This window comes from Corvus moneduloides, chromosome 3 (assembly GCF_009650955.1).
Source record: "Corvus moneduloides isolate bCorMon1 chromosome 3, bCorMon1.pri, whole genome shotgun sequence".
NCBI classification, from domain to species: domain Eukaryota; kingdom Metazoa; phylum Chordata; class Aves; order Passeriformes; family Corvidae; genus Corvus; species Corvus moneduloides.
In genome coordinates, this window is record NC_045478.1 from 102937031 (window position 1) to 102961816 (window position 24786).

The following is a 24786-nucleotide window of genomic DNA, read 5'->3' on the forward strand; positions in this document are numbered from 1 at the left end:
TTTCCAAAAGATTTTTTGTTTTATAATCAAATTTCTTCTACATAGACAACTGAAACACACCAATATTTTGTGCGAAAAATATTTTTAAATAAACTTTGCTCGTTCTAGATTTTTGTACATTCTGATATACATATGTAACAAGGTTTACGGCACTGTAACCAGGATCAAAATCATATAAAGGAACGAAATAATTGCTCTCATTTATCCTTTCTGAACCAAGCTGGCTGCTGTTGCACTATTAGACTTTAAAAATTATTATCTTATTATTAGTGGGCAGCCAACTCTGAATTGGTTTGAACACTCAAAACAAACCCCAAATTATTATTGCACAAGAAGCCAGTGAAGGCATATGGCATAGAATGATCGAAGTCCCTTACTGTTAAAACCTTACACCCCAAAATAGAAAAATAGAACTGGAACATGAAACACGCCAAATAAACTTTGTTTTCTTCTTTAGTTTGAGTCAGGAGTGCGAAAAGTGCCTTGCAGACTTTTAAGCTGCTCTGATTTCCTTTGCATCGGTGAGCATTTTGCCAGGTTATCTTTAGCAAAGCCTTTGCAAAACGAAGGCCCTTCTGTTTCAGGGAGGTTTTTTTTCTGCTTTGTTTTGGCTATTTGTGTTTCATCTTCAACTTAGGTTTCTTCAGTCTATGAACCTGCACAGACTACTTAGCCATAAACTCTACAAGTAGCCGGAGAGGAGGGAAAAATGAAAATTAAAAGAAAAAAAGCCCAACGTTTCTTCTTCTTCTTCTTATTTTTATTCTAAAAAGTACTCCTTTTGCTCTGAAGCCTCCCTGCTCTGCCAGCGTCTGAGAAGGAAATCACAACAGCATCCCAAACGCAGCAAAGTTCTCGGATCTTTTAAAAACCTTTCCTTACAAAAAAAGGTTTTTATTCACAAAAAGTTTGCCACAAAACTCCCCTTTGAAAGCTAAAAAGAAAACCCCACAACCCACCCATCACTGCCCCAAATCAGGTGAAGAACAGGTTCCGCCCCCTCACAGCTTGGCCGTCACACGACAGTCTCGACACCGATCAGCTTTGGTGTGAGGATTCGAGGGGTGACTCCATTGTTCAGGTCTTCTTCGAACTCCAGTAACTGCCCCATAAAGTTAAGGTTGGGGGAAATGATTGGTCGTTTGCCTTTGACAAATTTATAGGCATCTGTCATGGTCATGCGTGTGTGCTTCATTAAGTACGCGATAACGATGGTGGCAGATCGGGAGACACCGGCCTGGCAGTGGATGAGGAGACCTTTTCCACACTGATGAGCTTCCTCTGCAAACGAGATAGACAGAAGAAAGTAAGACTTTTGCTAGTTTGTAAATTAGAACAAGCTCAGTGCAATTAAGAGTAACTTAATGTGAAAAGTCCCTTGATTTGATTACAAGCACAGCAGCATCTCTTGCCCTTCCCCTCCAGCCCATCTTCCCCTGAGGTTTCTGAGCTACTGAATGTGAAATCCCCAGTCCAGTCTGACACTGAAAATCCTCACGTCCACTCTCATCTCTTTATTAGAGGAATCATGCATTGAGAGATGCTGCTGCACTGCCAGGGAGCATTCTGTGAGGAGGGCAAGGCCCATGATGAGGAATCTCGGGCTCCATTTCCACCTCAGTTGCAATGCCACCGCATCATGTCAGCATCTCAACCTCCCTGTCTTCCAAAGCAGGGCACCACTCTTTTAAAAACCAGGTATTTTCAGATTCAATTCAAAACAATACATCTGTTTCAAAACCCTGTTCTCTGAAGCTTTACAAAACTACTCTTGAAATGACCTTCAATGGAGCTCTCTGCTGTGGGGCCTCTGCAAAAGCAGGAGCTGGATACACACACACCCCCTTCTCCACCGAGATCCATCACTTGGAGGTACCCTGGGCAACATTTAGGGGGGACAGAGTCCTTCTAACCACATGCTAACAGGACATGAGAGAGGAGAGTCACTACCATACCATCCTCATCTGCCACAGCTTGCTTTTAAACCAGGAGACAGAACTTTTAGGAAGTGACACTTCAAATGACTTCTTTTGTTTCAATCCACAGGAGTGTGAATTTAGTTTGTAGGTTTTGGCACAAATCCAACCCTACCACGAGTACAATTCAACCCACCCTACATGTTCAACCTGTACTGTGAAAGCATAAATGAAGCCAACTTCCCTCTAGACATTTTTGCCAGTTAGTATTTCAGAAAGCTGAAACTCTCTAACGCATTTTGACACACATTCCCAGAGCGTTTCTGATGATTTCACTTCCTATGGCTTTAGTCTTAGCTAAACCTAGGATTGGTTGTGGTTTTTTGAAGACATATTTAAAGAAACACAGGCCAACAATCTGCTGTTTAAACATTTCCAAATCTTCTCAAATGCAATTTAAAGTTTACCCTGAGGAAGGGAAAGCTTTGACTGGTTACCTCCCCAGCTGGTTAAATTTGATATGGAGAAAAACTCTCAATGGAGAAATATTTGTTTATTAAAAACAAAGACAGACCCTCAAGCTGTAATTATTAAGGAAAGTAAAATGGGTTTTGAAACGCTTTCTAAACCTTTCCAGAGCAGAGCTGCTTTCTCTGCTCGTGGTAAGGTCACAAGCCAAACACTATCTTTCAGTGGTTTCGAGAACTCTAATCCTGCAGTTCACGAGGATGAGGGGAACAGAGATCTCTCTCTTCTACCTCAGAAGGACCTCTGTGGAGCTTCCCAGTCTCTTTACCTAAGCTTAGCCTATTGCACCTCCCCATCTTGTTGAACTCAAAGTCTAAGGTTTTAATGGATTTCTTGAAGCAGCTTTTTTCCCAGAGGATCAAAGCAAGGTTCCCTCTGCCCTGCCCTTCACCTAAACAAGGATGTTCACCTTCCCAGGCACACAGCAAAGGGCAGCTTGGGGAGCTGACAGCACTACTGGTAGAGCTGGGGCTGGGTTAGCAACACACAGGAAAATTTCAGTTTAAGTAGAGATCCTTTGATCCTTCACACTGTAGAAGACAAGCCCAAGGGCTCCCCGTGGTAAAACTCAAGGTTTAATCCTGCCCTCCAGCTGAACTGCAGCATTAGCAGTGATTTCTCTACTCACTCCACCAAAGCAGTGTGGCTACAGAGCACAGGCATCAGCACACCACGACCCCCTGCCAGACACAGCCAGGCGAGGCTGAGGTCAGCAGCTCTGGAGCCAGCCGTCTGCTCCAGAGCTGCCAGCCCTGCCTGGCACGCAGCAGGGGCAGATGGGCTCATAACAACATGCTGAGCCTGGCCCTCCTGCCCTGGCACCCAGACCCACAGCTGGGGCCAAGTCCTTGCCGAGCCCGAGTGCACCTGAGTGCAGAGCCAGCACAAAGGAGGGCAGGGAGGAACATGGCTCTGCACCCACTCCAGTACGGGGTCAGTCAAGGACCTGCACTGCGGTGCAGCACACAAGCACACTTCTTCCTTTGTCTAGCACTCCTCCACTGAGCCTGAAGTACTGGTAACAGGACTGGCTCAGCCTCAACACAAGAAAAGAGAATATTATGTCAGCAATCCCCCCAGCCTATTTCCGAAAACATCTCAGGACACATACTTGTGCTGGGGAAGCACCTTTACTATGCCACAAAAGCAGTGTACACAAAGACAAGGGTTTTTATCAACAAAGGGGCAAGGGAAGGTCCTCAAAAGCTTTCAGTACCACATGCTGAAGTCCTCTCTGACCAGCCCAGCTTAAGGTGGCCATTTGGCTTTAGCCTAGCTGAGTGTGGCCCTAAACTTGGCTGAGGGCAGTGCTGTGTTGATCGTAATGAGGTCCAGAACAACGCTGCTGGGTCACTTCTTCAGCAATCTCCACAACAAGCCGCATGTCTGTGGTGAACTCTCTCACACAGCCTAAAGGGTTTAGAGGCTTATTAATGCAAGTTTTCATCACTATCCACTCAACCACACGTACACTCCAAAGCTATAAATCTAATGGTGAAACAAGCCAAGTGTGAAAGTTTGGCAGTTTTCTCATTAAATTAGCAAAGACTGAGACACCATTAAGAATAGTCACTATGAGAAACTGGCTGGAAGCCACTGTGTGGAAACTAGGAATGCAAAGGAATAAAAAAGAGGGGATGGCGAAAGTCTCAGTTTTGTGGGGTTTCCTGAATTTAGAAACCTGGAGGTAGGCGTTACTATCACTGGATAAAAACTGTAACCTTGGGCTACTTAACCGGATTTGCCAGAGATGAGAAAGGACAGAAATATGAGGTGCTCAGCATTTCTGACAACCCAAACAAAAGGAAACGTGGCCTTAACCAGCCTTCGGAGTTGTTGGCAAATCATAAAGTCCACTCTAAATGGTTATAACTGGTAAAAATAATAACAATAAAAAAAAACCAAACTGGAGCATTTCCAGGCAAGGGTAATTACCAATGAACTCAAAAGCCTCTTCAAAATACTGCCTGAGATTCTGCTTGTTGCTGTCAGTGGCCGGGAGCCGCTTGTAGTTGAACATGCCTTTCTCGTAATGGTACAGGGGCAGGTGGGTGGTCACGTTGATGACGTAGCCGATGTTCATCCTCTGCATTTTCTCCAAGTCCTGAGCATCGTGCTCGTTTCCGAGGAAGAGGAAGGGCAGGATGGGGGTGAGCTCAGCGTTCTCGATGTCTGGCGTGGTGGGGATGGACTGAGGTAGCACGGGGGGCACAGCGGAGGCACCGCCCCCTCCTCCCCCCTCGGGACACTCCTGCAGCTGGAGGGAGTTGTCGCAGAGGTTTTCGTGGTTCTGCTTGAAACCGCTGAGTCCTCCTGGGAAGAGAGACCAAGCAGATGGTTTGGTTAGATACCTCGAGGTTTCTTCAGAGCACACAGTGGGGCCACAAGGGCTGGAGCTGGCTCTACTGTTCCCACCACCACTGTAGCAGTGTCACTGGGCTGTCAACAGCAAGGGTGGCATGAATCAGCAGCAGGCATTGTCCTCCCTGTGTGTGGCGGACGGCGCCAAGGAATGGGCTCACAGACAAACAGCCTCTGTGCAACATCAGCCTGCTGGGCTGCCTCACCTACCAGCCTGTGCCACAAGGAAGGTGTTTTTCCAAGAAGGAAAACATCACTAAAGGCAGGGGCCAAGGGGCTATCAGCACACTAAAGCAGAGCAGCGAGCCAGCTGGGACAGTCTTAGCTTTACCTGCCCTTTAGCAGCCCAGCTTGAGCATTCCCCACCCAGCAGCCTGAGGAGGATAGGAGCAGCTCACCCCGGCATCGCTCCAGGGAACAGCTCGTACCCGTTTGTGCTCCCAAACAAAAGAAAACCACTCCTTGTAACCTCACAGTGACTGAGGTGCTTGCCTAACATGTGGCAAACAGCTCTCCTTTTGCTGCCCCGGCCACCTGAAAATATCTGGCAAGAGTTATTTTTAGGACATTAAGATGGATGGGGAAATGGATCTGAGGGGGGAGGGAAAAGTCACTTTTTCAGCTCGTGCCTTGCCTGCTCTATTGCCAGCTTTTTCAAGCACCATTTCCCTTCCCCCTCAATTTTTTTTTTTTTGAGGAGGGTGGCTTCGCAGAGCCGGAGCAAGCAAAGTGGACCTTCTTTCTACACCTCATTCTGCACTGACATCAGCGGCAGGCTCCCCACCTGCCCCGTTTCCATGGCGATCACACAGCGCACACAATGACATCAGCTGGCATGACATCAGCTCTTTGAGTGCAAACAATACACGAACTACTACTTTGTTCGAGGCCTTTGGTAGGAGGCGGTGGCGTTCCTGGGAGCCGCTGATGTAATGCTAACAGGTGGCTCCTCCGAAAGAGAAAGGCAGAAAGAGGAGAAATGCAGGGATGCATTCTCCCCCACCTCATGCACGTTGCTGTTGTACCAGGATACTTGAAGTCATGCTCGGCATCAAGACGAGCCAAGTGCTCAGGCTCAATTGCACTTTGTTAACTGCAAGCCAAAAAAAACCCAGGAGAGGGGAGAGCTACTCTGAAGTTACTAGAAAGTGCCACACTAGCCAAAATAAATGCGGAGTGTCGCCATCCCAATAATGTTATTTAAAGAGAAAAATAAAAAAATAAATGAGAGGCTGTTTGTCTTTTCCATGCTCTTTCACAGTGATCTAGTGACAGTTTTAAAGTGAAGCAGAACATGCTGCCACTCAGGCCCTGGATCAGACACAGCAAGGGTTTCAGTGCCTCCTGCTGAGTGCTGCAATTCAAATGTCCAATTTGAGTGTCCGTGACGTGCCTGCCCATGGGGTGGGACCCACCCAGGGCCATTTCGGTGTCCTGTGCTATATTCCATGAGCATGAGGCACCCAGACTAGGTTACAATCATCTGAGCCCCTCTAATGCAAGTGCCCTTTTCCACATCCAAACTTGTGTCCTTCACACGCTGCTAGTAACGTAATTTCCCAGAAATCCTTGAAATGCCTACAAAGTGCAGAATATTTCCCCTGCCTCAAAAGTGTGCTTGTCTTCAGCTATTTCTGCTGTTTACGGGACACAGAGCAAACAGTTTTGCCTTAAAGATCTCTATTGTCAAAGTTGTTACAACAGGGAATCAGGATAGAAAGAAGAGCAAGGGCAAAAATCTGAGCTCAGCTGCACCACCTGGCCTCAACGGGTCTGAAAAGTTTTCTCAGTCCACCCAAGAAAACAAACAAGATGAAGGTCTCCAAGCTGAAGATATTTGAGGTCTCATCTAAACCAACAACCCCAGCCTATAGCCTAGGCTAAAGGCTAAACCCTAAACCATATTCCCATCTTTCTGAATGGGCAAGCAACCCATTCAGCTTGAATATTGCTGTTTAAACAATAACCAGAGCATGCTGGGATTCCCAAGAAAACCCCTGAAAAAGTTGTCTTAGTGACCCCAGAGCCAACACTCATTGTCCACCTGTGCTGCAGACTTCTGGGAACAAGCAGCCCCAGGTGGAGGTAGGATCCCATTGGTTCATCACTCAGGTGGGGACACACTGATGGTGTGGCAGAAACCATCCTGCTTCACCAGCTGCTTTGTAAGACATAGCAGAGCATCAGGGCACAGGATGGGAAGAAACCCCAAACACACCATGTTGATGATGCCCAAACAAGTGGAGTAGCCAAACATATAATACCTTCAGCCACAATTTTTTTACAGACATTTGCCAGTGTCACCATTCCTAATGTCAGTTCACATCCCCCATTCTCCTTGTTCACCTCCACATGTGGGAGGAGAGTTAAAAAATCAGTTCAAGCAAAATTTAAAGCAACTCTCAGAGCAAATGCTCCTGGAAGAACATGTTACTGGTGAGAGGATTACTAACCTGAACTGGCTCAGAGATGTCAGCAAGGGAGGACTGGACAAGAACACTGGTACCCAGAAAGGATGCAGCAAGATGCAGTCATGGAGGGAAAGCTGAACCCTAAGCCAACAGCAGGAGCTTAGCTTGGATCTGTACTGCCATATGAGTCATGCAGGTCCCAAAACAGGACCCAGACACCTCCTGAGTGCTGTTCCATTCTCACCACACACGATCCTTGCACAAACTGATTTATGAGGCGCTAGGGTAATTTAAGTGGAGCTCATGCAAGCATAATGCTCAGGCTTTTCTAATGTTTGAGACTATCTCCCAAAACAGGTCCAAGCAAAGTTAATAATGATCAGTCAGAAAGAGAGGGATGGACTCTCCTACTGAAGGTAAATACAACGTACAAGGTAATCAAATGCATTTGTATTCCCTTGTCAAGCAGCTGCTATTTCAGCATTCATGCAGGAATGGTAGAAGAGGTAGGAGAGAAGAGGCTGTACCCAGAGGGGAGGCCAACACAAAGCTCCTGCAGGCCTGGTCTAAGAGTTGATTCATTAAACTCAGTAAGGTGCAAGACCTATCACTGCTACTGACCACAACTCCAGATCACAAAGAAGCTTGAGGCATGGATGCAGAGATTCCACTCAGGGTTGTAATAAAAGCTGTTTTGTGGCTGACCCTGCCCAAACCTTTCCAAACCTGAGGAATGAAGGAAGCATTACAGAGGGCAGTAACAGCACCCGTGACCAAGCAGCACAACTTAGCAGAAGCCTCTCACTAGCACAGAAGCTGCATTTTAAAAGCAGACTTTCGGATGCCATTTGCAATATGGGAAAAGCCTTCATCAGACAGAGGCAACCCAAATAGAGAGGCAATATCATCGATCCACCAAGAAAGCCCATGGGAACGCATGGCTGTGCTGTTAAAACCACAGCCATGGAGCCTGGACTCAGGAGTGTGGCCACCTTCAGTGACAAACCAAAATGCCAGCAGGCAGATGAACCACTTGCGTCCACTTCAACAGAACGTCCTCCCTGCACCATCTCTCCTGGCTTTAAACACTCCACAGAGCTGCAATAACCAAAGCTTGGGGAAAGTGTGGGGAAGTACACCCAGCCAGTGCCGTGCAGCCTGTGCATGGGCACAGAGAACATCCCAAGTGCTTTTACTCTGTTCCAGAATGGCTGCTGGGCGGGCGTTCAGAGGGCTGAACCTACCCAAACCAAAACAGAGATGGACATACAAAGACCCTCAGCACTCTGAGGAACCCGAGGTATTTCTTCCATGAGGAAATCAATCCATGAAGCAGAACCCTTGCTGGCAGATGGCCTTGCCTGGTATTTAGCAGAATACAACAGAACACCAAGGGCTCTTGCTCACTACTGATGCAAGACCCAGGTTGCAGAACCATTTTTGCAGTTGTAACTGCATGACATTTTCCAACATCCTGCCCTGCCAGAACACTTAGTGAGTGACACCAGACTTTGGAGTGTCTGAGACCTCAAAACTTTTGGGAAGTTTCAAGTCAGCACCGTACGTGCTCCAGCTATTCCCTCTCATTCATTCAAGTTCTCTGCAGCCATCTGCCCATAAACATCTCACTTAATGCTCCTCAGACTCCCCCACCAGGCAGCTCCCGAGCAGCAGCTGCACACAGGTTTCCCAGCTCCAAAGCCACCCAGGAGCCCTGGGCTCACATCAGGACTGCAAGACCAGGTGAGCAGCTGGACAGCAGCCAAAGCAGCTCCGAACAAATAAAAAAAGACAAGCAGCATGGTGCTGGCATAAAAGTCATGCTTAACACAGTGTCTGTCATTTGCCAACAGAGGAGGGAAAATATGATGCAAAACAGACACAAAAGATACAGCAGGAATGAGGCAGCCAGCTTTTTATGAAGAACTGTGACCTTGCAATAGCATCATCCTCAAAGAAATCAAGAAGAACAAACCTTACCCCGCACAAATTTATGAAAGTGGGTTGGCTGGTTGGGGATTTGTTTGCTTATTTTGTTTGGGGGAGGTTGTTTGTTTGTTCCATTGCAGCTTTTTAGTTTGGGGTTTTCTGTTGTTTGTTCAAGAATGTTGCAAATTTAAAAGTACAAGGAGTACAGTAACACCTGCCCTCCTCTGTCTCTCCTTTGGCATCTCCTTCAGCCACCACTGCTGCTCTCTGGCTCTGTGACTATATGCAAACTAGGATGTAGGTTTACAATATGCTTTGGCATATTTGCAATGTGTTTCCTATCTGGAAACAGGCTCTTACCCCACAGTTAAGGGAGAAAATGACCTTGTTCCTTCTCCAGTGGGAGAGCTTAGAGAGAGGCAGCTACAGTGAAATATCCCCACCACAAAGCAACACCTTTGCATTACCTCATCGGTGTGGATATACTTTGTTCTGAGCGTGGCAGGTACTGGGTGTTCCCGCTCCCACTGCAAACAGGAACATACTTTTATACATGACAGACTGCAGATGTGGGAGCCACATTTAGACAGAGCACGTGGTCTCAGGGAGACAACCAGACCTTTTATACAGCTTTCAAAGCTGTCCAGGCGGATTTCTGGCTCTGCTCATCCTCGATTACAATACCACACAGCCATCTCAGGAAGAAAAAAAAAAAAAGAAAGAAAAAAAATGAAAAGCAACACACACACAAGCACAACGAGAGCAGAAATCCCAGGACACTGGGACCTATCAGCAGAAGAGATGTTTGATCTGTAACTTCCCCTCCTCTCGTGTTGCTGGGCTCTTGTGGGGTGCGCAGCAGAGAATTTGGCGATACCACAGTTCTGGCCACCAGAAGCGTTACTCCCTCAGGAATGAAGCCAAGCTTTAAAACACCCACTCAGCATGTGCCCTGTCAGTACCACCACAGCAAACCCTGAGGCTGTGTTTGAGTGAGTTTAGGGCTGAAATGTCACCGAGAGCATTTGGGGCACAGGACGGAGACCCTCAAACAATTGGTGCGTATCTGTTTAAGACAACGCTTTGAATTTGTGCAAGTACAGCCTGTTCCCTTAAACCCGTGACCTCATTTATTTACATTACTGCAGAAAAGCAGTGCCAGAAGCAACAGCTGATGACAGTCTCATGTATTTTTCCACTAAGACAACAATTAAACTGCTCCTGTGTTATTAATGAACAGATGACTTTGTGTCAAGTTGATTCAAAAGCACAGGATGCCTCAAGGTTAAGCAAACGTGACTCCAGCATGTAAAAATAGAAGCTAGGTATTGTCCAGATGCACACCCAGTGCTCTCCCCCTTCCTGAGCCTCCTGGGGAGAAGGGCCCAGGTCCCATGGCCACCCCCCACCACGCTGCCACCAGTGTCTGGAGGTCCTGCTGCAGGGTGGCACAGTGGTGCTGAGCCACCAGCACTGCAATGCCACTGTTTGGGCTGCTCCTGTACCATGGGCCTTCTACCAAGGAAGATGCTGCTGTACAGGTTGAAGCAAAATTCTGCCATTATAGGCCAAATCCACTTCCAGGGTATGGACAACCACCTAGACCATCCCTTCATACCACCAACATGGCTACAGCTGCAGGTGTAGGTCTGCTGAGCTCCAAGGGCACTGTCAGGGAGGGCATGGAGGCACTGGGGTTGCACCCATAGGGCACAGGAGCTAAGGCCACCTTGCAGTAGAAGATGCAGCCACCACACTTGCTCACAAATGCTGCTGGCAAGACTTTAGCCACGGCAAAGATGGTTCCTGGTACGTCCTGGGGATTATGCTCTGTTCATCCTGAAGCGCTGAAAGAAGGGATGCTCAGATCTCCTGACAAGACACACACTCTCCTTGTCCAAGCAGGGCTCTGCTTCCCACACTTCTGCTAGACCAATGGAGCTAATCCAAGCAGATCATTGTAGGAGTGTTCCTACTCTCCAAGCAGATGTCCTTCTCACCACAGCTACACCAGAGCAGTGCTCAAGGCTGCCCTCACTGCTGCAGAAACTTTCACATGGCTGGAAATACTGTGTTTGCCCACACAGCAGGAAGGGCAACTCCCTTCTATCCAGGGGGGTGGGGACCTGTTGGACCACACTCAGCCAGGTGACATTAGTGAACTTCTCACCTGTCTGTGGGATGTTCCAAGGAAACCCCGCCATGGGGCTTTCCCTTTCACTCACACAGCATTCAGCACCAGCCGTGCTGCAGAAGATTAAGCTTTGAACAAACATAAAAAAGTAAAAGTAAACAGCACACACAAAGAACAGCTTCCACCTCGATACACTCAATCTAATCTAGTCTCTCCCTTGAACTGAGCTGCCAACGGCACTTCAAAATAAAGGCAAAACTTTGCATTCCGAAGAACTTGCAAGGTCAGGTTTTTTCCATGTGGGAACTATCCCGAGAGGTCAGTTTGTACACGAATTCTGGCTTAAAGGAGTCACAAGCACATCCTTGACACAATGGCTTTGAGGTCCCTTTAGAAGTCAAGAGCATGACACCGGATGAAGAGGAAAGGTTTCCCCTCAGCATCGAGGGACGTGCGCACACGTTTGCTTGTTATTTCTAATTTTATCTCACTATGGTTCACACCCCTTGCCGCAGCACATCCTCTCCCCACTGGCTTTTGAGTTCCTCAGCCTCATCTACTTTTATATTTTTCCTCTGACACCAGGCACAGCAAAGCTGGCTGTCCTAGGGACACATCCCAGGGAGGCAGGAGAGAGGTCATCCAAAGCCTCTTCCCATGCCAGGCTGTGCCAGAGCTGCTGGCTCTGCCCAGCTCCACTCTCAGCTCCTCCCATCCCACCACCACCCATTCTCAACCACATCATCACTCCCAGGAGCCTCTCACACCTCAACACGACTTGCTTTTTTCCAGCTCTCACCCCTTCACTTTTCCTCTTCTCATGACTACTAGATCATCCAAATTCATTCCAATTAGAAAGAAACCATTTTTTTTCTTGACCTGTCACTAAAAAAACCTTTCTTGGATTTCAGTTTAATTTTTTTTTTCTTTATACGTTTTTGTCTTAAATTTAGGGTTTTTTTCTCAGACCCTGGACACCCATGCAAACCCACACATCACATCCATATCATCCCTTTACCTGCCAGCTTTTCCAAGAGATGCTACTAACCTTTGGACTATTCATCAGCATTCAAGACAGTGGTTCCAGCTTGTAACCGGAAATCTGCCCTATGCTATGAGAGTGCTGAGTCTGATTACTTCAAAATAAAAACTCAAGTATTCACAGGAAAATAAGCCAGCATCCTTCAAAGCACTGCGTTATCCTTGGGGAGCGGTCAGGAAGGTGAAAGAGGAAGGAGAAGGCCTGCTCTGAATTTCGGTACAAGGACTAAACAACACAAGAATGTAAATAGGAACAAGGCAAGAAACCCCACAACCCAAACACATCATGGTGACGACTCTGCAGCCACCGAGGGGGATTGGACTTACCCTCCCTGGAGAGCAAGCGTTTATAGCAGAAACTCAAAATTAGTCACATTACAACTTCTCATGGCACAAGTACGTGTTCCCGTGGGGATGCAGGCTAACATGAAGTCCAATTAAATAATCACTGGAAATGTCAGCGTAAACCCTGAAGGAATACATACTTCTACTGTGAAATGCTCCCACTGGAAATCATATTAACAAAAAGGTCATCAAGAAATGCTAAAGCTATGTACAACGGAGGCAGGGGAAGTGAGGGGGGAGGGAACAGAAACTATTTTAATGCAATAAAATACCACAAATGGTTTTATATTGACAAAGAGCTATGGGTCTGTTTACCCAGACAGAGGTAGAGCTGAGCAGATTTGCCCAGAACACCAAGTTTCATTTGTTTTTTAAACTATTACCAGTTCCCTCCCTGGCCATCACCATATGCATCTCAAGCAAGTGGCCTGGAAAGAGCCAGCACATGAGCAGGATGCAGGGAGCTGTGGCTCAGCATGTCTGAGGAGGGAGAAGGGTCCCAGCACTGTCTCAGACATCCGTAATCCTGGATGCGTAGGAGTGGACCTTTCTGTTTAATCTGCGTGTTTTAGAGAACACTGACATTTTCATGCTTCAGCCATCCATTTATTCTCTTTCCCCTTTTAAGGGCAACCTCTCCAGGACAGCTTCTTTCTAACAACAGAGCAGGCTGCTTTGTTTCTCCTGAGGATAACACAGGCTCTTTTCCAGTTCAAACCGCTGCTCCTTTACATCAGGAACACCAGCACCATGCACATTAATATGAAAGGAAAACAGGGTGCTGATATACCACACCACCATTTGGAAGTACCATCTATTCCTGATGAATTTAAACCCTTTTTAGACTGAAAAATTTCTACCCTCCTAGCTAGAAATACTACTATCTGGCTCTGATTTTACATTTTCCAGCACAGTATTCCAAAGCACATGAAAGAAAAATGGAGAAAATAAAGGGTGTTGTCTTGACATAGCCCAGTGCCACACAGTCCATAATAAAAGCAGCAAACTACTGGAACTAGCATAGTGCATGCCAGTCCCCACTTTGACACAAGCTTCAGGGCAAGCTCTGATGGCACATAAATCCCAGTCCTAATGGTCAAGGAACCAAGGCTAGCCCCAAAAAACCCCATAGGGAAAGAGAAAGTTGACCCAGATTGCATCCATATTCTCCAGAGTCAAGACAAGAAGGAAGCGGGGAGAGGGGGAGAAGAAAAAGGCACACTTACAGAATCCAGAGCTAAACAGCAACGAAACAAGGAATATCTCCAGCCAGATGAAAATCAACCCTTGTGTCCAAATAAAATGACTCCTTGTCTCCACAGGTGAGTTAACACTAATATTGCCCAGGAAACATAAGAACTGTGTTATCCCTCAACAGAGATGTTGCTCTGCCTTGCTGGACTAACACCTATGAATTTAAGATTAATTTCATTTTAAACAATCAGAGTGGTTTTGTACCTAAAATATGCCAGCAAATTCTAAGCAGCAGCAGAAGTCTTATTCTTAGCTCTCATCAACTGGGCAGACAGATTCCCATTACCTTAACAGAGACCAAGAAAAATTAAGAGCCCATCACCAACCCAGTGCTGGTCAACTGCTCCAACAGCAGCTTTTGCTTTAAAACATTAGTGTTCAACTGCTTACATAAGGCTTAATATCACACTTTGGCATAATGAACAAATTCGACTGATATGACAGAAGCCTGCAAGTTATCCTCTATTTTCCAAGTCTCTTCAAGCCATTGTAAAAAAAATAAAATATATGATAATTCATGTGTGGACAAGGAGTAACATTTGTTCTTCTTTTTATTACCTTTAATTAGAAGCAGCTCTTCTCTGTTGCAGTGAATCAAGTGGGAATTAATCCAGGCATGCTGTAGACTTTTTAAAGCTAAGGCATAGTAAAAGAGTTAGAGCCAATGTGTTCACATCTCTATTATTATTCTCGTAATTTATTTTTTCCAACTTACTCCTTCAAAGCCCTGATCTTGGAAGCAGGGTGTTGCATACACATGAACCACCACTTAACCCTGGCAGGAGCAGTGGCTCCCAAGCCCTCCCACCCAGTAGGAGCATTCCTGTCCCTCCAGCAGCAGGTGATGACAGATTTACAGTTCCCTCCCGACCCCACTATCCCCAGACCCTCCAGTGGGGACAGCTCAGCGCAGGAGCTCCCACTGAAGGAGCTGTTTGTGTAGTTGAGCTAGACAAGGGTGGCACTGCCCCAGGCAGCAGCAATCAGCAGCTCATTCCTTCAGGTCAGAGGGGCTAGGTGGCACCTAGACCTACAAGGTCCCAGTTGCTCTCTGCAGACTCACCAGTTTGGGTCTCTCTGCACACACTCTCCTGGCTCAGGCTCACTGAAACCATGTTCCAGGAGATCAGAAGCTTGTGCCCCTTCTGGATCTCATTCTTTTTACTGGGAAAAGAGCTGTCCTTCAAAAAGAAGGCAATCCCCTCACCCAAGCAAAGAAACACACAAAGGTGAACCTCGACTTTTTTAAAGCACAAGAAACACCTGGAGGCAAATCAGAGTCTACAATTTAGCAAAAATGTACTGTCAAGGAATGAGGGTGTTCCTGAGTCCATCTCCCACTTTCTGCAGCAGGCACCTGGGTTGCCCCAGGGCACCACTGTGACTGTGGATGAGCCTGGGTCAACGACACAACACCAGTGGCAACAAGAGAGATAAACTCAATGTTACAAACGGGGCAAAGGACAGCAAAAAAAAGCTCAATCAGACGAAAATAGCTTCTCTAAAGCCTCATGGAAAGTCTGTCATGCAGGCTTAGTCAGAGCTCCCCTGGCCATGAGACCACCCTGCTATCTAGGCCCAGTTATCCCTCTAGTCCAGTTACTCTCTTTTTGCACCACATGGTGGACTGACTTGCTTCTCCCATCTCTCCCCCTTTACTTCCAACCTCAAAATGCTGCTGTACAGTTCCAGAACTAGGTCAGAGACCACCTCCTGCTAGGACACAAGCACCTGAGGAATCAACATCTTTCAAAGCAGCAAAAACAACCAAAAACAACCTTCAGAGTACTCCCGGATGTGAGGCTGCCTCCACCATAGATATTAATTGAAGCAGAGAGTTTCAAGTACTAAAAAGTCACAAGGTGTCAAAACAAAACAACAAAAGCTCCAAGCTTCACTAGTGAACCACAGAGCATTGACCAACACACTGTGCAGAGAGCACGAGCACCTCTGGACTTTCCAGCTGCAGAAACAGGTCCCGTGAATCCCTCCGTGCCTCCTGCACACTGCAGTCCCCATTCTGCCTCCTCACAGGGCATCCTGACGGGCACAGCCAGGACTGGTGGCCAAACCCAAGGGTACTGGTGAACATTTCAGCTTTCTCACCACTCTCAACATTCAATGGATCAAGAGCAGGTGAAAGGCCTGCCAGAGGGAGTTGAAGCAAACACAGTGCCCAACACAGCACCTTGATCCCATCCTCTCTCAACGTGACTCTTCGCCAGCTTTAACTTTTAGGTGAGGCAGGGAAAGGTGACATCCATGATATATACACTGCTCTTCTTTAAGCCCCAGCTTACCAAACACCTTTGTGATAACCGCAAATTAACTTTTACAGTACAGAGGTGTTTAAAAAACTGCTAAAGACGGATTCAGGTGAGAACTTAGAATCAAAGCTTCAGAAAAACAAGCACTCACAATAATTCAGGTCAGCCTTGCGATTTCTGTAGCCAGCACTCTCCCAGACCCACCAGGGACTTCCCAACAAGGCCAAAGCACCACACATAATCTTATCTCACACACAGAGGAACAATGCATTAGGTTATCTTCAGATTACCACAATCTATTTCTTTAAACAGCATGACTTCTATAGCCCTGCAAGCTGATGCTGAATATTTGAGAGGCATTTCCCTCCTGGCTGCCGAAATTGCAAAACAGGGAAACGTTGAGATGTGTGCATGCTGCTCATGTTTATGGCATTTCTTCACTTTTGAGTTGCTTAGTTGCTTGCATAAATAATGGGGCTTTTCACAGAGTACAGAGTTACAGCCTAAAGATAAGGGATGAGTCCCCACTTCAAACGCATCATAAAGCCAAGGCAATCTCACTAAAAACTTCTGTGCTCGTGAGTGTAGTAAAAACTTTGGAAGGCAAACCACCCATGCATAGGTCTAAAATAAAAGTTTTAAAAATAGTCCATCTCTATTAGTTAAGATGTAGACACCACTCAAACCTCAAACACAGCTACCCTTCCACCCTGAGCCTCTCCAAAAGGTGGAAAGGTGCTCACCTCAAGAATAAAAATCTAGAAGACAGACCAGCACACTGTCCTAGAAAGATTTCACTAGCAGAATTTCTCACCTCTGGCAGGGCAAGGGTAAGGGCAGCACATGAGGCACTCAGCTAATTATAACCCAACATCTACCTACCAGGAAAATCACAGGGAATGTTACCCCAGTTTACACAAAACTGGAACCAGATTTTTCTTTACAAGCCTCAGAGAGGTTTACTTAATGTAAGTTTGCCTCTTAACTCCAAGGGTATGAGAAACTGGGGAGCCAAAAATAGGGGGGGAAAAAAAAATCTCCTTCCTGTTCCTCCCTTTCCGAGGCAGTGTCATTGCTCTCTTCCCCGCAAGGACAGTTAAAATGTGGTAGGCACCATTCAAGCCAGGACAGCAAACTCTCAGATGCCATAATCTGGGAGAAAATGCCACATTTACCACTACTGTTGAACAGGCAAAGTTTGGAGGTACCTCTCCTCTGCAGAAGTACGCCCTCAAAACATGGTAAAGACCATGGTCTCCAGCCACACCATTGTCCCAATTCATCTACATGCAAAAGCTACAGACACATACAACCAATTTTCAAGTGTGACAGCCAAGAAGATTATTTATTTATTCTAGTAGAAAGATACTTTAAGCACCAGCAATCAGAGTCTGAACACTGATGGTGAAATCTCAGCCCTGACAGAGCCAGCAGAAACTTCTCCCCCAGTGACTGATGGGGCCAGCTCTCCTCTGCAGCACAGAGGGAACACACTTTATTTTTAAATGTTAAGTAACACATGTGAAACGTCCAGGGTTTTTAAAACTACACACTTCCCTATTACAGCCATGACCTAATACTTATTCAGTGGAGATCTCTGGTGGAAATAAGTGCCAGGCACATGTTTTGTTGGTCAGCTGGACTTGTTGACCATTAAATCAAGTTTTACTTTCAAATACACTTGTGCACTGTAATCCAATTAGGGTTTAAAGCAACACTGACACTGTTAAATTACATAATGAATGACAGTAATAATTAATGTATTTGTACGGATTATGACCAGGTCAGGTATTTCAAAGGCAGCTGATCACAGTATTTATATGAATACAGAAGCACATAAAGCAAGTAATTATTCCTTTTGTAAGCATCTCAGTCCCTCTGTAGTTGTTTCAACTTTGCTGATATGTGACTCTAGTGTGGTAAGAGATCTGAAACTATTCTTAGACCATGGCAGAAAGCATGAAGTGGTTTGTTGGCAGATCTTACACTCCCCACTATAACGAGAGCAAATCACTTCGTGAAAAGAGAACACTGAAAGCCAGTGCATAAATAAGCTCCTCAGACTGTGAACAAGAACAGAGAAGGAACCAGTTTTTGTGGAGGAACCAGCCAGTTCCTCCCCATCTCCTCTGCTGAAATCCAGCCATGAGTTTACACCACATAGTGGGAATTAAAAAAAAAAAAAAAACAAAAAAGCCAAATCATATTTTGCACCTCTGCTTTTGAATTCCATTGCTTCCTTGAAGTCAAACACAGAAGCCTTTACAAACTAAACACAAGAATTGAGCAAGTTTACAAGGCTCCTGCTGCTGGCTCTTGAAGGAAGTGGAAGAATGGCAGGATGGAGACAGTACCACTAGACCCTGGTCAGGGAGACAAAGGCAACTCCTCTTGTGTTAAAAGCTGTCAAGATGTGCTGGCACAGATGCTTCAATTTTTCATTTTTGTTTCCTTTGTAGATTTAATTTAACTTGTGAAAAAAAATGCTGAACTCCAAGCCTAAATGTTTCAGTCAGGGAAAAAGAACAGTTTTCATCTGAATGCAAATGAATTTCCCACTTTCCATTTTTAGGTCCCAGTAGCAAACTCAAACACACAAGCCCCCAAGACTCCAGGACACTTTGCTACGAGCAGAGGTGCTCAGGGAAGGCAGAGATGCCTCACTGTTGGGTTTGCAGGAGGGAAAGGGGTACAACCTTACCAAGGAGGGCCAGGGCTGCTGACCCAGCCCAGGGTCACAGCACCACTCTCTCTCCCTCCCCAAATTTAGCTTTGACATTGGCCTCAAGCAGAAGGGACACTGGGCTCATATCACTGTTTTTCCCCCTCTCCCTTCAAATGCTAAGGAAAAAAAATACATAAATTTTAAAAAAAGCATCCACAAAAAGCGAAAAAAATCATCCTCTAGGTTTCAGCAAACATGGAATAACATGGTCTAGGGGTGTTGGGGGAAACATGACTTCTTTCTATTCTGTTTATAAACAGACTGAGCAGCAGCTTCAGCCCTGACAGCTCAGGCTGCTACAGCCCATGTAGCAGGACTGTGAAATACAGGATTGTTATGGTTTATTTTTTGTAAAAATAGAGGATTTATGCCTGTCTCAAGTGTTGCTGTGCCTTGTGGCAAAAGAAATAAACAAATATTTCCTTTCAAGAGCTTAAATCAAAATTATGCATATGTTATGTTTATGACCAAAAAACATTAAAGGAAGCAGCAAGAAGGATGGATAGAAATGGATAGAAAGGGTGGAACAGAGGTCTTAAAATCCTCCACACCACAGCATACACGAAAACCTCTCTTGTCACAGTGCTAGCTTATACACTGGCCTGCTACATTAAAAATAAACCAGACCACCTCTTTTTAACCCGCGCCTAATAAGGTGCACCATACATACATTTATCTATAGATCACAGCCCTGTCTTGGAAAACAGCACCGGCTTTCTGTGCTGCTTAAAAAGCCGGGGGCACCTCGAACCCGCACGCATGCGGGGCCAGGCGCTGTCAGCCAGAGCTGTAACTCAAGCCCCGGCTTCGGCGATGGGACTGAGCCCCCGACGTGACAGCGGGGCCACGACATCGGCAGCGGGGCCGCGGGCTGGCAGGCAGCACCAAACATGGAGAAGGTGGCACCGGATCAGGGGGACGGGAACTTGGACAGCCAGGCTAGCAACCAGTGTTTGCAAACACAACACCGGGGATCAGATGGGCCGGCAATAAATTAGGGCCGGGCAGCGGAGAGCAAGAGAAATCACTCAAAGGAACGAACGCAGGCAAAGAGGGCTCCCCGGCCACCCCCAGTTTCGTTCTAGTGCCTGCACCCAGCGATGGGGATGCGCCTGAAGCACGATGGAAAAAACGCTATCTGTCAAGTGAAACTAAATAACGAGTGCTTCCAGCGCCACTCCCCCAGCTCGGAAACTTAGCCACAGCCTTCCTAAATGCTGCTTTATCCCATGCTCAACTCCATCTGACCCCAGCTGGAGCCCCACTTCAAAGAACGGGAGGAGACTTACGGTGATGGGGGGAGCTCCTCACTACAGGCTCCACGAGGTGAGGTCTGCTCCAGCCCAGCTCATCACTATATCCAAAAAGCAAAGGATTCAGGCTGTCTTCTGGCACACTTCCAGATCTGTTGACAGGCCACTTTGGGGAGGGGATTTCTGCTAAGCAGGGCTTTGAGGTAACATTTCTCAGTGTCTGAAAACCAAAAATGGCCCAAGGACTCCCACAAGCACTTGGTTAAACTCAGTGCAGCACACAGAGCTGGAAGGTGGGAGAAGGGGCTGCCACAACCTGCCCACGGGGCCCAAGAGCTCAGCGCTGCCCAATTACTGCTCTGCAGCTTCATCTCAGCCACAGTCTTACTCCAGGTACTGAAAAAGTACCAGTGTGAGGTTCAGAGAAGATGCAGCGTTTTCAGACAAACACAGAGAACACCTTCAGCACACCACTTCTCTAAGGATAGGAAGGCTTGCAGACTACAACCACATATCCAGCTGCAGAGGCTGTACAGAAGGATTACCACCAGAAATGCAGGACTCCAGTGGCAACCTCACTCTGCCCAAGTGCCTCATCTCCCTCGTCCACAGATGAAGGGCATCACCATGACCCCAGAGACTCAATAAAAGCATAATGGGATCCTGTAGCAAGTATCAAAACAAGCCCAGCATGACCATACTCTCGCCAGGAGCAAGGAGACAGTTCAGCAATTTTAAGCTTCCACAAGAGACACACACCGAAGTATCTCACAGGATCTTTAGGTCCTACAAAGCTATGGAAGTCAGCCGAGGAAAAGGGATAAAAGTACCAGCCCACTCCATTCTCCTGCCACACTGTGCAGGTTGGACGTAGCCAGCTGCACAGAAAAATTAAGTGAATTAAACACATAGAGTATGAGCTAAGCAGCAAATCCTTCCATAGCTTCCCAGTGCCACAGCCAGTCTCTGCCAACCATGCCTCTGAATGGCATAAACACCCAGGGGAAAGGAAATTTAATCTAGAGGGCAGCATTGTTATAAATAGGATCTCGAGAATAAAGTGAAGAAAGGGAAGTGTCCTTGGATGATGCCTTAATTGGTGGGGCTCATCTCTCCCAAAGCACTAAGGGATAAACCAAATTCCATATTAAAACAGGAGCCTTTGCAGGAAAGCCATATACATACATAAGCACACATACACATAAACACAACACTTTCAGATCACTTTTTAAACAAATAATCTCCCTCTGTCCATTATTCTGACCCCATATTACCAGAACAAGGCTTGCTCCTCAAGTTTTGCTGACTGGTCCATGACACAATGCCTCAGACCAAGTGACCTCCCTCATCTTTCCTCCCCCCTCCTTCTACTCTCCTACTGTTCATCTCCAGCACCTATGAGTCCAGTTTTACATGGACTAAAATAAGGCTGCTAAGTAAAGGTCAGTCTGACAAGCTAAAAGAGAAGTATCCCCTCCTGGACCTCTGCTCCTTGGGCTATAAATACTCAGAATAAGCACTGGGGGAAATTCTTTGTCTGCACAGACGGACACCAGGAAGCATGTTTCCTCCTCCTTCCACTTCCCACCCCTCCTGCTACTCAAGGACAACATTCAGAGGAAAGCAAGCATCTCCCTGCTACCAGCCCCATGATTTGTCCATGGAAGGCATTTGCTTTGCCAGTGGTGACCTGAGGCACACAGGCCTTCATAGAGATAAACGGATGTTTTCAAGGTCCAACCATCAGTGAAGCTGACAGCAGAGAGCACACGCTGCAAAGCAAACCAACATACTATGTGTGGGACATGAGGAGGATTACCTTTTAGGACTAGGGGCTCCTTGCCTTCTCGCTTGAGTGACTCCAGCACTATGTGGAGTGGCTGGGAAGGCATTACTCTGCTTGGCTCATTGGTATTCTCATCATAAACTATGATTTCTTTGGAAAAGATTCTCTTGAAGGAGTCCTTGCCTTCCCGGCAGGAGATCAAGTCCAAGACCGTGATCTTGCCCTGCTGGAGCCTTCTCCGGCTGATCTTGTCAGAACAGTTAATGTGGACAGCCCCTTGAATGTGGCTCTTATTATACTCCATGAAAGGCCTGCAGTCAATGATGACAGGCCCTTGGTTCTGTTGGTGGCTCTTGCTGCATTTGGTCATCTTCTTGGCCAGATCATTGGGGTAGATGATTTTGATGCTGGCGAGTTGCTTGGCGCTGCCCGAGACAGGGCTCCCCACTCCGCCCAGCGGGCTCAGGCTGCCGGCGTTCTCATTGCTGTTGACCATTTGGTTGGCGGGGCAGGCAGGGGAGGCTCCGGCGTGGGTGCTGCTGGTGCTCGCTTGAGTTTGGGCCTGAGTGTCCTTGTCGTACGTTGCCACAGTGCAGCAACTGGCACTGCTGCATCCACAACTCAGGGAGCGTGCAGAGCCGTTGGATGAGGGCATATACGTGAGATTAGCAGTCTTTAGGGACACAACAGCTGCGCCAAGCAGACTGGAGTGGCTCTCACCAGCAGAAGCGGCAGATTCAAGGAAGCTAGAGTCTAAACACAGGTTGAGATCCTGAGGTCTCACTGGCCTCGAAAGTGCCACTACTACCCTGTCGTCTAAAGGAGATGGAGGCATGAGGAGGCTGAGCACTAGCAAGTTAAGAAGAACTCAAGATCACCCTGAAAGAGAAAAAGCAGAAGGGAAAGAAGGAAAAAGGTGATGAAAACAGATCATGGAATCACATAAAGCTACAGATCCAACAACTTATTTTGCCAACACCCATTATCCCCAACCTAACAACCCCTTCTGACAGTCACCAGCTCACAGTAGTTGCTAAAAAGCCTTTCCAATCCTGCAGAGAATACCTGAGCTATCTGCATGTGCGCCCATGGCACACAGAATCCACACAAGCAGCCTGGACTGTGCAGTGGCACCCAGGAGGAGGCATTTAGCTACATGCAGATGGTGCTGAGCTATTCCGAAACCCCAGGCTGCAAGGCTCACCACTGACAATGACAGAGGCACGTTCCCTCACCCGTTGCTCACCGAAAAGGAAGCAACTACTGGGCTGACTTTACTACAGGGAGGAACGCGTAAGAGCTGAATAGCTGAATGTGTCAGGGGCGATATGCAACTTTTCCAGCATGCTGGAATAAAATTAGCCTGTGAATAAATTTTCTGAGACAGTTACAAACTTAAACACGTAAGGCTAAACAAAAAATACCCAGAAGAAAACGGAAAAAATAGGTGCCGGAGATTCTTATAAGTGTGCACCTTACACTTCCCTCCCCCTGTCAGAGGTGAATCCAGACCCAGTTAAGCCCCTAGCTCCAGGCTGGGGAAGGCTGTTGTTCTCCAGCAGTCCGTGAGGCAAGTTCCCCGCTCCCCACCACATTTCACAGCTTCTACAAAGAGTGGTCCCCTCCCCCCCTAGCCAAGGTCACTGCCTGCCCAACCTTTGCCTTTCCATTTGCTGAGACGCAGCACGCAGAATTAGAACCCCCTATTTCTACTCGGCAGACGAGGAAGACGACAAAAGCAAAACACCCAAAGCCAGCCCTGACAATGCGTCCCCTTCACCAGCTACTTTGGGAGCAGCCGCAGCTCTCTCTGAAAGACCCATCCCAGCACCAACTTCACCAACTCCACCAAGCCCCCGGAGCGGGGCGAGCGCTCGCAGCTCCCGTTTGCCGCCCCAGCCGGCTCTGCACCGGGCCGGCTGGGAAGCGGCACGGAGATGCCCATCCCGAATAGGGGGTGGCCGGGGGGCACTGCCATCCCCAGCAGCCACCGCTTTACGGAGCGAACCCGCGGGCACCTCCGGAGCGCGGAACGGTGCCGCGACCCGCCCGGGGCACGGCGGAGGTGCCGCGGCCGGGCAGAGCGGGGCCAGCGGCGGCTCGCTCGGGAGGCTTTCCCAGCCCGCTCTTTTCCCAACCCTTCCTTCGCCCTACTTTAGGATAAAAACTAGGATAAGGGCGCCCTGAGCGTCTTCGCCTGACGCAGTTAAAAATTTTAAATAAACGAGGGAGACAACCCAGTTCCCCCAGAGAGTGGAAACAACGAAAGAGCCCACGAGAAGCGGGAAGCTGAAGTTTTGCCACCGAACGCAGGGAGCCGGGGCCGCCGCCAATCGCGCGGCGGGCCGGGCCGGCGCTCACCGCCGCGGCAGCCCCTGCGCGGACTCCCGCAGCCGCGGGCCCCCGCTCCGCGCTGTGCCCCGCACGGCTCGGCTCGGCTCCGCTCCCCCGCACTCACCGGCGCGTCGCGCTCCGGCCCGGTGCGCGCAGGTGGCGGCGGCCGCCGCGGGAGGTGCCGCTGGTGCCGGTGCGTGTCGCGCCCGCTGCCCCGCGCGCCGCCCGCCCCGCGCCCCGCGCGCCGCCCGCACCATCCTCGTTACTTTCTCTTTTGCTACCGCGTAAATGTACGGCCCGGCGGGGGCGGGGCCCGCGCCGACGGGCGGCAGCGCCGGCCAATCGGCGCGCGGGGGCCGGGCGGGGGCGGGGCGGTGACGTCACCGGCAGCCAATGGGGAGGGCGCGGCGCCAGCCCCGCGCCCCGGGGCAGCGGCTGCTCCCCGCGGACGGGCGGAGGCGGCCCCGCGGCAGCGCCCCCCGCAGGACGGGGAGCGGCACCG

The 24786-nt window shown here is 48.1% G+C and overlaps 1 protein-coding gene across 1 annotated transcript; it reads right to left on the reverse strand.

Moving 5' to 3' along the window:
* DUSP10 (dual specificity phosphatase 10) lies at window positions 1–24545 on the reverse strand. Its single transcript, XM_032103057.1, has 4 exons — window positions 24409–24545; window positions 21984–22829; window positions 4380–4757; window positions 1–1281 (listed from the first exon to the last, which is right to left on the reverse strand). Exons 2-4 carry the CDS (start codon window positions 22783–22785, stop codon window positions 1016–1018), a joined length of 1446 nt encoding a protein of 481 aa, XP_031958948.1. The 5' UTR covers window positions 22786–22829; window positions 24409–24545; the 3' UTR covers window positions 1–1015.
* Window positions 24546–24786: the final 241 nt, after the last annotated feature.